Genomic DNA, 12,609 nt, shown 5'->3' with positions numbered 1-12,609 from the left:
CATGTGTTGCGCGATCACAACCAGCAGGTGGCAGCAGAGACTCATACTAACTGCAAAGAAGCATGGACAGAAGTGTCTCGCTGACACTGGGCGGATTTGTTTTAAAGAGATAGCGCCCCCTGCTGCTGACAACCTGTTACAGCCAAAACTGTTGTAATAAAATCTACCTCAGTTTAAGTCTCTAGGACCAGGTTTTGGTCTCCATGAGGTCCTTACAAGGTCAGTTTTTATGACAGGAACACACACACACACACACACACACACACACAAGGAGTGTGATTTCCATATATGGTCATGGTTTCCAGTCAGTAAAGTGAAGTCGGAAAAAAGCAAGAGTGTATGGCTGCAGACCGGAGCCTCTCGTCTCATGCCACACCTCTCTGTGACTCCGTCATCCTCCCTGTCATCACTACATTTCTTCGTTAAATGTTTCACTTCTTCTTCTTCCCTTTCTTTTGGTCGCAACTATTGCTTAGATTAGTGGAATGCCGCTACCTAACGGTAAATCCCCGTGAGATTTAAACATAATCTAGGACTGCGGGTGCTTGCTGTACACTCTCGGTTGTACACGCCCAGGCATGAAACGGGATGGCCCAAGAGGTGAAGGCATGAGACGAGAGGCTCCAGGCTGCAGCCGTACCCGTCTCTCTAAAAGAGAAAGTCAGAAGAGACGGAGGAGGAAAGGGGAAGCAGGTTTGATTCTCTCTCTATTTTTGATGTTTTTCTTCTACTTTAACTCGTGTTCCACAGTCACAGTGAACTTGTGTGTGTGTTTATTACAGATGGAGGACGAGGACAGAGTGGTGTCTCACAAACGTCCAGACTTCAGCAGTCGTGAAGCTGAACCTTCAGACTCACAGTAAGAAACTGAGCGTCACTGATGTGTGTATATACATATATTACATATGTATATACACACATCAGTGTATATAATATATATATGATATATACACATGTGTATAAAGTATGTATGTATATATTACGTCTAAACTGGGACGAAACTTAACTTTGTCCTCGTTCACATTAAAACATCAGCACAAATGTCACATAAAAACACACCCACACAGGTGTGTGTGTGAAACATTAACAGTAAAACCTTGAGACACGTCAAAGTTCAGATGATAAAAGTCAAGTTGACACGTTGTCACCTGTCCATATTCAAAATGAGTGAATGTTTGCAAAAAACAATTAAGTTTTTCAGTTTTTTTAAACTGACTAGTTTAAAAAAGGATTTACTAATCATTTTTTTATTCACATATTTCACGTCTGTGAACAGAAAGTTCAGAGAAGTTCACAGAGGGCATGTTTACTTTCTGTCCACGATCAAAGAACACGAAGAAGACGACAGTGAGTCATCACCAGAACTCTTTATGCTCTCGGGTAAATAAAAGTGCTGCTGAGTCAACTTGATTTCTTTTAATGACTAATGACCTTTTTATCTTCATCTGTTGGGCTAAATGTGGCAGCAGATGGTGAAGGAGATGCTGGTTGAGGTTCTAACAGCAGAACAAGTTGAACTCACTAACCTCCTGCTTCCTGTTTTCATTTCTTCAGTTCTACTTCTAGAGGAGCGAGGACTGACGTGATGTTTGTGTTTTCAGAACCAAACCTGGACCTTCTCCGGGACTCAGCAGTGAGTCTGTGAAGAGCGACGCCTCCAAAGACCTGCCTTTACTCTTCAGAACCAAACCTGGACTTTCTCCGGGACTCAGCAGTGAGTCTGTGAAGAGGCCTCCAAAGACCTGCCTTTTACTCTTCAGAACCAAACCTGGACTTTCTCCGACTCAGCAGTGAGTCTGTGAAGAGCACCCCAAAGACCTGCCTTTACTCTTCAGAACCAAACCTGGACTTTCTCGGGCTCAGCAGTGAGTCTCTGAAGAGCCCAAAGACCTGCCTTTACTCTTCAGAACCAAACCTTCTAACAGGAGCTCAGCAGTGAGTCTCTGAAGAGCCGCCCAAAGACCTGCCTTTACTCTTCAGAACCAAACCTGGACCTTCTCCGGGGCTCAGCAGTGAGTCTCTGAAGAGCGACGCCTCCAAAGACCTGCCTTTACTCTTCAAAACCAAACCTGGACCTTTAAGGTAAGAGACTGGATTCACTCATGAAATATTGAAGATGTCAGGGATCAGATTCATGAATCAGCTGATCAAACCTGTGAAAGTTTAACGACGAAGTAATGTCTCCACAGAGAGACGTCTGGAGTTTCTGTGGACGAGCAGACAACCTGCTGTTCTTTGTGTCAGAAAGTCCTAAAGGATCCGGTCTCTACCAGGTGTGGACACTGGTTCTGCAAATACTGCATCACCTCACACTGGAACCAGTCTGGTCCACCAGGAGACCTCTGCTGTCCTCAGTGTGGACAGAACATCAGCGCACTAAGTAAGTAAGGCCTGATTTATTCTCCATTTCTTTACAAAAACACACATTTTTCACAGTTTCAGTCTTCTCCATGACAACTGTAGACTGTTCCTTCATCTGTTGTTTACAATTGGTCATGAAACATCAAGATGGGGACAATGAACTACAAATCACATTGTGCCCCAAAATATGTGTCCACTTTTGTCCCAACAAAATATTCAATTCAATTCAGTTTTATTTGTATAGCGCCAAATCATACACAATTCACACAATGAGCAAACACTAGTGGAGAGAAAAAAGTCCCTTTTAACAGAAGCAGACTCACACATGTGCAGCATCTGCCTCAACTGACAGAGGAGAGAGACTGGGAGCACATACACAACAACTGTCCCAAGTTACAAGTTTACAGTTTATAGAAATACAGTGTCATTTATATCAGCAGCAGCAGAGACTGTTGATAAAAATTATACTGGTATCGACTTTTAATTAAATCATAATAATAATGGTGATGATTAGTATGATAAATACTCAGTTGTAGCTCAACACAAGAGTAGAACGTATACATTATAGACTAAAGACTGAACATGTGCCTGCTGATGACATGACAGTGTTTTCTCATGCATCCTCAGATTCTTTCTTCAGCCTGACTTTGTCTCTTGTCTTTCAGCAGATGAGGGTCTGCAGGAGGTTCTAGATGAACATAAGATCAGTTTGAGGAGCAGATTTGAACATGTGACTGAAGGAACTGGTGGAAGAGGAAGTAGAACCCTCCTGAACAGGATCTTCACTGAGCTCTACATCACACAGGGGCAGAGTGAAGAGGTCAATACTCAACATGAGGTGAGGCAGCTGGAGACGACCTTCAAGAAGAAGATGGTCCAGGACACTCCCATCAAGTGCTGCGACATCTTTAAAGCCTTACCTGACCAGCAGGGTCGCATCAGAGTCGTCCTGACCAACGGCGTCGCTGGTGTTGGAAAAACCTTCTCGGTTCAGAAGTTCACTCTGGACTGGGCCGAGGGTTTTGAAAACCAGGATGTGAATCTGCTGATTTTGCTTTCGTTCAGGGAGCTGAATCTGATCAGAGATCAGCAGCACAGTCTTCTCACGCTGCTCCATGTTTTCCATCCAACATTACAGAAGGTCAACTCAGAGAAGCTCGCTGTCTGTAAACCTTTGTTCATCTTTGACGGCCTGGATGAAAGCAGACTCTCACTGGACTTCAGCAGCAGGACGCCGGTTTCTGACGTCACACACAGGTCATCAGTCAACGTGCTGCTGACCAACCTCATCCAGGGGAATCTGCTTCCCTCAGCTCTCATCTGGATAACTTCTCGACCTGCAGCGGCCAATCAGATCCCTCCTACATGTGTTGACAGGGTAACAGAAGTACGAGGCTTCACTGACGACCAGAAGGACGAGTACTTTAGGAAGAGATCCAGATCTGAAGATCTGTCCAGCAGAATCATCTCACACATCAAGACGTCCAGGAGCCTCCACATCATGTGTCAAATCCCAGTCTTCTGCTGGATCAGTGCTACAGTTCTGGAGCACATGTTGACCACAGAGCAGAGAGGAGAGCTGCCCAAGACCCTGACAGACCTGTACTCACACTTCCTGCTGGTTCAGATCAAGAGTAAGAAGAACAAGTACGATGAAGGATGTGAGACGAGTCCACGGGAGCTGACGGAGGCTGACAGGGAAGTTCTTCTGTTGCTGGGGAGGCTGGCCTTTGAAAATCTGCAGAAAGGAGACATCATGTTCTACCAAGAAGACCTGGAACGGTGTGGTCTTGATGTGACGGAGGCCTCTGTGTATTCAGGAGTTTGTACAGAGATCTTCAGAAGAGAGAGCGTGATCTTCCAGAAAACAGTCTACTGCTTTGTTCATCTGAGCATTCAGGAGTTTCTGGCTGCAGTCTACATGTTCCACTGCTATGCCAACAGGAAGACAGAGGTACTGCAGGACTTCCTGGGAAAACAAGATGATAATTCAATCCTGGATGAATTCATGAAAGGAGCCATGAAGAAATCCCTTCAAAGTGAAAATGGTCACCTGGACCTATTTGTTCGCTTCCTTCATGGACTCTGTCTGGAGTCCAACCAGAAACTTGTGGGAGGTTTGCTGGGTCAGACTCAGAACAGTCCAGAAATCATCCAGAGAGTCACTGACAACCTGAAGAGGCTGAAGGCTTACAACATCTCTCCTAACAGATGCATCAATATCTTCCACTGTCTGATCGAGATGAACGACAACACGGTGCACAGGGAGATCCAAGAGTTCCTGAATGCTGAGAAAAGACCAGCAAAGGAGGTGTCTGAGATCCACTGCTCAGCTCTGGCCTACATGTTGCAGATGTCAGAGGAGGTTCAGGATGAGTTCAACCTGAGAACGTTCAACACATCAGTGGAGGGACGTTTGAGACTGATTCCAGCTGTGAGGAACTGCAGGAGGGCTCGGTGAGTCCAGATCTCAGGACTGGGACCAGTAACTGATATAATCACATTCTGTTGTAACATATGAAATTACACAGGACTCTTACAGGTTCTGTTGTTTTACTGCTCACAGAGTCAACCGGTGTCGACTCTCACAGCCTCACTGTGAAGTCATTGGCTTGGCTCTGAAGTCCAACCCGTCTTACCTGACACATCTGGACCTGAGGTGGAACCACCTGGAGGAGTCAGGAGTGAAGGAGCTGAGTTCTGGACTGCAGAGTCCACACTGTTGCCTGGAGAACCTCAGGTCAGACACAGAAACAACCACATCATGTGATATGACATGTGTGATTTTATGTTTGTGGTCTAGTTGCAGACTGAGGTCAGCAGCAGGTTCTGAACCTGTGCACATGAACAGGTGTATGATGTTGTCATTGAATCAGTAGATTTCAATGACTCATGTTATTGATATTGGAGTGGATAATTGACTTTTGTCTCGTTTTTTTCTACTGTCTTCAGTCTGAGTGAGTGCAGGTTGACAGAGATCAGCTGTGTCTCTCTGGCCTCGGCTCTGAACGCCAACCCCTCGCACCTGAAACACCTGGACCTGAATAAAAATGAGCTGAAGGATTCAGGAGCGAAGGAGCTGAGTGGTTTTCTGCGGAGTCCAGATTGTGGACTGGAGACTCTGAGGTCAGACACCATAGTTTAGTGACCACAAATGTTTGAAAGGAATCACTGGTTCGCGCTCAGTGAAAACATGAATGAAAAACTGATTTTAGCCTCTTAACAAAGGACTTGTGTAATAAAATCTATGTCAGTTAAGTCTTTGATATCTATGTCACATCTCACGTCTTTATCTCACAAAGTCAGACAGACTTTTCCAACAGGAAACTGAAGTTTGTAAACCACTCACTCTCCCACACCAAAGTCCATAGAGAAAATCAGTGATTTTAACATCACACACAGGAGTTGTTGATCCACTGCTGCCTCCATCACTATGTTCTAATGTCTTATTTTGTCACTTCAGTGTTTGAAATCCAACATTCAGATTGACCTCAGTGTGTCCCTGCGAGCTAAAATCTGTTTTCCTTGTGTCTCTGCTGGCAGCCATGTTTTCAGCCATGAGTGTCAGATTGGCTCTCAGAGCAGGGGGCGCTCACAGCACAGTGTCAGTACCTCTGATGCTAAACTGATACTGAGTCTAGTTCAGCAGACCTTACCACACTCTCACTCACACTTTATATGGACTTTATTTAAGTAAAGTTGTTGTTTTGTTGTCTTTCAGTCTGATTGACTGCAGTTTGACAGAGATCGGCTGTTCTTCTCTGTCCTCGGCTCTGAAGTCCAACCCGTCCCACCTGAAGGTCCTGGACCTGAGCTGGAACAAGTTGCAGGACTCTGGAGTGAAGGAGCTGAGTAGTTTTCTGGAGAGTCCAGATTGTGGACTGAAGACTCTGAGGTCAGACACCATGGTTTAGTTCTGTGTTCAGAGGAACATTAGTTTTGAGAGGTTTAAACCTGTTTACTGCAGTGTTGGTTTGAGTATGGATACTGTGAGGACAGAGGGGACAGCCCCAGTGGACAGTAAGGAGCTGATGGACTTTACCATGAAGATGACGTGTAGTTATTAGTCTGATGTCAGGAGATATTTATATATGTGCTAAACAGAAACTTCATCAATGTCCTGCTGTTTCTCCTTTGAGGACTGGAGGAACCTGAGCAGGTCTGACCTTCAGCTCCTTGGTCAGTGTCCTTTAGTAATCTTCAGTCCACAGCTCCAAGATGATCCGTGGTGATGATGCTAGCTGGGTCATATGCTAGCTTACCTGTAGAGAGTCGGGTTCTCTCGGGTTCCGTCTGTCACTGGTTCTCCTCCTGTTCTTCTCATGTCCTTACTGGAGGATGTAGCTGTAAATGCTTCACTTCCTGTAAGAGATGAGCAGAACAGGAAGAGAACCAGTGACAGATGGAACTGAGAACCCGACTCTCCTGAACCGCCTCCACAGGTAAACATTTTTAGCACAGCTATCTTCAACATCCCGGATCACAGAGAATAGTCTTTTAACACTGTGAAGAAGCTCAGTTCATCCAGACTAAACAAGACTGATGTGAAAGGTCATGACCTTTAACACTGTTGTTTTTTTGTTTTGTCAGTTTGATTGACTGTGGTCTGTCAGAGATCAGCTGTTCTTCTCTGGCCTCGCCTCTGAAGCTCCGCCCCTCCAACCTGAGACACCTGGACCTGAGTGGAAATGACCTGCAAGACTCTGGAGTGAAGGAGCTGAGCGCTGGACTGCAGAGTCCACACTGTGGACTGGATACTCTGAGGTCAGACACAAGGACAACAAGGTCATGTGACACATGTGTTCTGATCTGACCTGAGGTCATGTGACACGTGTGGTCTGATCTGACCTGAGATCAGCAGCAGGTTATAAACTTAGCACAAATGTAGACGAGGCTCCGCCCCTTCCACCTGAGCCTGGACAGGAAGTGAATTTTCAGTTCTAACAGAAGGAACAAAAATTCTCCTAAGTTTAGCAATGACAATGCTAATTATCAGCATAGCTAACGGCTGGCTTAACAAAATATTGAAATGACTTCAGAGACTCTTTTTCAGGAAAGATGTTTTTTATATCTATTTTTTAGATTTTTATCAGTGCAGTTAAAGCATCAGCTGCTAGCATGGTTAGCATGCTAATGTCGGTCTGTCAGTAAACAAAGGTGTCCTTCTCCACTACACCACTATGTGGTGCTCTTGGACATTTACACAGAGAAGAGTAGCAGTTCTGATGACACAGGATGTCTCATGACTTTGTTGTCATGGCAACACTTTGTGTGGCTTATTGTCTTTACTCTTTGATGCCTTTGATGACATCACAGTCCTGTAAAGGTACATAAGCTCAGAAGAATCACTTTGACACTCTGTTGTGGTCTAATGTGGTCTGATCTTTAACATGGAGAAGAACAGGTGCCTTAAAAACCTCTGCATGAGGGAGCAGATCTTTCAATTTTCATTTTGTTAAGTTTGTTGGTACACTTACAAGTAAATAAGTATGGCTAGTGACAAATTAAAATTCATTTCGTTTAATGTCAATGGGCTGTTGAATCCAGTTAAACGTAGTAAAATCCTATCTAAAGGGATGGTTTATTTACAAGAGACCCATTTGACAGACAAGGAGCATATAAAGCTAAAGAAAAAGGGCTTTACAAATCTGTTTTTTTCTTCATACAAATCAGGGCATAGAAGAGGAGTTGCTATTCTCATTTCAAACAAGCTAAATTTTGAAAAAGTATTCGAAATGGGTGATAAAGAGGGCACGTTTATTTTAGTAAGAATCGAATTACCTTACTGAATGTCTATGCACCCCCAGGGAGTGACATTAGTTTCTTCCAAAAAATAACCAATATCATGGTAACTGAAACAGAAGGCCTCTTGATTTGTGGAGGGGATCTAAATATACATCTGCAGCCAAAGTTGGGCTCATCTTGTGGAAAAACCCAGGATAGGAAGTCCTTATATAAGAAAGTAAACACACTATTTGAGGAGGTATATGGCGAGATTTTTTCCCTAACAGAAGGGATTACACTTATTACTCTGCTCCTCACTCTCTCTATACAAGAATAGATTATTTCATAACATTTGGCAAGGATAAAGATAAAATACATACTTGTGGAATCAGGACAACTGATTTTGGCCTGTGATCAAAAAATAATACATGGAAACTGAATTCCAGTCTGTTGAATAATCTGTCTTTTAAGGCACAAATTAAATCAGAAATTTGTCTCTTAGAATTCAATGATACTGGAGAGTTTTCACCTCCCATGTTATGGGATACTCTGAAGGCTGTTCTGAGAGGGAAAATTATAGCAATATCGTCATTTAAGAAAAAAAATAGGAATAAAAAGTTAGAGGATTTAAAAAACAAGCTAGAAGGTACTAGAAGGAAAACAGAAATTAGATTTGACACAGAATACATTGAGAGAAATTAGACACACCAGGAATGAAATTAATAATTTGGCCACACAAGAAATCGAGAAAAATGTAATGTTTCTGAAACAGAAACACTACGAAAGAGGCTCCAAATCTATGAAAGTATTGGCATGGAAATTGAAAAAAAGGATAGCCGAAAATACAATTCATAAAATTAGGGATCCAAGGACAAAAGCGATAAAAAATAAACTAAATGAAATTCAGGAAGCTTTTGAAGTGTTTTACAAAACCTTATATTCTGAAGTCCCAGGTGGGAGTGTGGCTCAAATTGACAGCTTCCTGAATTCCCTAGATTTACCCACTCTCGATGAAAATCAAAATAAAATGATGACTGCAGATATAACTGAAGAAGAATTAAAAGTTGCAATTGGTAGACTTAAATTAAGCAAATCACCAGGATCTGATGGCTACACGGCAGAGTGGTATAAGGAATTTAAAAAAGAACTAATACCTGTTTTACTTCCTACTCTGAATTGGGCTTTAAAATATGCGCAAACGCCACCCAGCTGGAAGGAGGCAATAATATCAGCCATACCAAAAGAAGGCAAGGATAAAGTGGAGTGTGGCTCTTTTAGGCCAATCTCTGTTCTTAATGTGGACTATAAATGATTAACTTCTGTTATGGCCAAACGATTAGAAGAATTCCTGCCGACACTGATACATAATGATCAGACAGGTTTCATACACCAACGCCAAACACAAGACAATATACGAGAGACACTACATATTATGGATCATATACAAAGAAATCAAACTGAAGCGATTGTGATGAGCGTAGATGCTGAAAAGGCCTTTGATTCGGTTAACTGGATTTTTGCATAGAATTGGCTTTTATATTTATTTCAAACATTGGCAATAGAGATTAACCAAAACCAATTTAACGAGTGGTACAAACTGCTATCCAGGTATATATGGCAAGGTAAAAGACCAAGAGTTCGCCTCAAAACCTTACAGCTGGTTAAACAAAAGGGAGGATGGGGCTTGCCTTATTTTAGATATTATTATTTTGCAGCGCAAATGAGAGCAGTGGTATGCTGGTATGCCGTCATATACAGCTCAATGGAAAAGCATTGAAGAAAAAATGCCCTCCATCCCCATACAGGCAATTTTAGCTGATAATAACTTGCAAACCTACATAAATAACATTGATAATCCATGGGTGGCGTGGACCCTTAAAGTATGGAAAATTATTATAAAAGAACATAAACTTGAAAACGATATTTTGGCTCTTAAATGGTGTACTTATGATTCGGATTTTAGACCTAATAAATTGGATTCTAGATTTAAGGACTGGATAGCTAACGGTATAACAGCTTTATGCAGAGTAATGAAAGATGGAAAGTTTTGAAACGCTTAAAAGGACGCATGTTTTAGAAAAACAAGACTTTTATAGATACCTGCAGTTACGGCATTACGTCAATACAAAGATGAAAAATCGAACAAAGATAAACACATGTCTAATTCAATTATTTACAAAAGCTATTAATAAAACTGTGTCATGCTTATATAAGGGTCTGTCTAATTTGAAATCTCACTCTACTTCATATATTAAAATAAAATGGGAGAAGGAAGGAGGGATAAATATATCTGAGGAAGAATGGACAACAATTTGGAGGTATCAATGGAGATGTACCAGCTCACAGAAGTGGAGGGAATTTGGATGGAAAAGCTTGATTAGGTACTTTATTACACCCTCTCAGAAGTGTGGAGAAGATGAATTTTGCAAAGACATGTTTCCTCTAGACCACACGGTGGTGTAGTGGTTAACAGTCTTGTCTTTATAGAACTCAAACCAGGGTTCTTGACCCGGTCAGAACAAGGGTGGTCACTCCTCGTGTGCATGGGTTTTCTTCAGGTTCTCTGGTTTCCTCCAAACACATGTAATATATAATAATATTTATATATATGATTTAAAAACAAGAAAAGGTCACTGGACTCGTCTTCATATCTGACTGTAATCTGATTATATTATTCATGACTTTATCTCTCATCTTCTCATTATTTCAGCTTGAGTGAGTGCAGGTTAACAGAGATCAGCTGTTCTCACCTGGTCTCGGCTCTGAAGCTCCGCCCCTCTCCCCTGAGACACCTGGACCTGAGTATGAACCTGCTACAGAACTCTGGAGTGAAGAAGCTGAGTGGTTTTCTGCAGAGTCCAGACTGTGGACTGAACTCTCTGAGGTCAGACACCAGGATTATTCTGCCTAAATATGTCTTTAATCTACATTAAAAGGGATAGTTCAGGTTTTCTGACACAGACTGAACTGTGAGCGCCCCCTGCTGATAGCAACTAGCCTGAGACAACAGAGAGTATGGGGGCGGGACTAGATAAGCTTTTGCTTCTCCCGCTTTCCCTTTCGGTTATGTGTATTGTGTGGACTACACTAAGATGATGTGTGATGATGAGTGATCTAACTGGCATGACCAAAATAAATAAATAAATAAACAACATGTCTGCAGAAGAGACACACAGCACTTCACTGTGATGGGCACATGATTCTGTTAGAACAACAACAACCATAACCATACAAAGTTTGTCTTCGGAATGGCAAGTAAAGGATTTTGACATCGTGTCCACGTTAGTCAGATGTGATGAGACATTTTATATTTATTTAGTTTCATATGCAGAGGACACATTAGGGCACTAGAGCGCCCCCTCAGTTTCAAAGTAACATCAGTTTGGACGTAACTTGCAGAGTTTGTTGTCCTCTCACTAAAGTGTCTCCAGAGGTTTTGTGACAGCGAGCAGTTGTACTAGTGTGTTGTTATTATGTCTGTCCCCATAAGACAACATCTGTCTGTCCCCACAACATGAGACACATCTGGAAAGGTGTTTTTTTTCTGTCAAGACTCAGTAGGTGTGGTCTGTCAGAGATCAGCTGTTCTTCGCTGGCCTGGGCCCTGAAGCTCCGCCCCTCCCACCTGAGACACCTGGACCTGAGTGGGAATGACCTGCAGGACTCTGGAGTGAAGGAGCTGAGTGCTGGACTGCAGAGTCCACACTGTGGACTAGACACTCTGAGGTCCATAACTTCATTGTCCCTAACTACAAATACAACAATAAAAAACACAGAGTCATGTTAAAGAGTGATGGTAGGAAATGATGAGTCATGTTTTCTTCTGTCTTCAGTCTGAGTGAGTGCAGGTTAACAGAGATCAGCTGTTTTTCTCTGGCCTCTGCTCTGAAGCTCCGCCCCTCACACCTGACACACCTGGACCTGAGTGTAAACCCGCTGCAGGACTCTGGAGTGAAGGAGCTGAGTGCTGGACTGCAGAGTCCAGACTGTAAACTACAGACTCTGAGGTCAGACTCTGGACTGAAGACTGAGGCTGAGGAAGTTCTGAAGCTCTGATCTTAACAACCTTCTTCTCTCTCCAGACTGAGTGACTGCAGTTTGACAGAGATCAGCTGTTCTTATCTGACCTCAGCTCTGAAGTCCAACCCCTCCCACCTGAGACACCTGGACCTGAGCTTCAACAACCTCCAGGACTCGGTGGTGAAGGAGCTGAACGGTCTGGTGAAGAGTCCAGATTTCAGACTGGACATTCTAAGGTCAGTAAAGTGTTTCCTCAGTGAAAGTGTCAGGGTCCAGGGTTCTTCATGGTTCTTTGTGGTTCTTCAGTATTCTTCATGATTCTTCAATGTTCTATAGTGTTCTTCATGGTTCTTCAGTGTTCTTAATGGTTCTTCGTGGTTCTTCAGTGTTCTTCTTCATGGCTTTTCATGGCTTTTCAATGTTCTATAGTGTTCTTTATGGTTCTTCAGTGTTCTTCATGGTCCTATAGTGTTCTTGTTCTTCAGGCTTCTTCGGTGCTCTGAT

At 42.9% G+C, this 12,609-nt stretch overlaps 1 protein-coding gene and 1 long non-coding RNA gene across 2 annotated transcripts in view; both read left to right on the top strand.

The window, feature by feature from the left end:
• Positions 1 to 324: 324 nt before the first annotated feature.
• On the top strand, positions 325 to 1,730 carry LOC122781116. The gene is made up of 3 exons (XR_006361759.1): positions 325 to 693; positions 783 to 859; positions 1,602 to 1,730. It is a non-coding gene; the product is annotated as an uncharacterized LOC122781116 (long non-coding RNA).
• Positions 1,731 to 1,942: 212 nt separating this feature from the next.
• Positions 1,943 to 12,609, top strand: part of LOC122781043 (NACHT, LRR and PYD domains-containing protein 14-like) — a gene marked incomplete at its 5' end in the record, with an annotated part of 11,737 nt that continues 1,070 nt past the window's right edge. The window contains 11 exons of the mRNA XM_044044536.1: positions 1,943 to 2,082; positions 2,190 to 2,380; positions 3,030 to 4,818; positions 4,928 to 5,101; positions 5,314 to 5,487; positions 6,083 to 6,256; positions 6,952 to 7,125; positions 10,796 to 10,969; positions 11,638 to 11,811; positions 11,919 to 12,092; positions 12,168 to 12,341. Of these exons, the coding sequence (XP_043900471.1) occupies positions 1,943 to 2,082; positions 2,190 to 2,380; positions 3,030 to 4,818; positions 4,928 to 5,101; positions 5,314 to 5,487; positions 6,083 to 6,256; positions 6,952 to 7,125; positions 10,796 to 10,969; positions 11,638 to 11,811; positions 11,919 to 12,092; positions 12,168 to 12,341 (3,512 nt within the window). The remainder of the gene's footprint in view (positions 2,083 to 2,189; positions 2,381 to 3,029; positions 4,819 to 4,927; positions 5,102 to 5,313; positions 5,488 to 6,082; positions 6,257 to 6,951; positions 7,126 to 10,795; positions 10,970 to 11,637; positions 11,812 to 11,918; positions 12,093 to 12,167; positions 12,342 to 12,609) is intronic.

This window comes from Solea senegalensis, linkage group LG14, assembly GCF_019176455.1.
Source record: "Solea senegalensis isolate Sse05_10M linkage group LG14, IFAPA_SoseM_1, whole genome shotgun sequence".
NCBI classification, from domain to species: Eukaryota; Metazoa; Chordata; class Actinopteri; order Pleuronectiformes; family Soleidae; genus Solea; species Solea senegalensis.
Note: the sequence above shows the minus strand (reverse complement) of the source record. Positions and strands in the feature narration are given on the sequence as shown.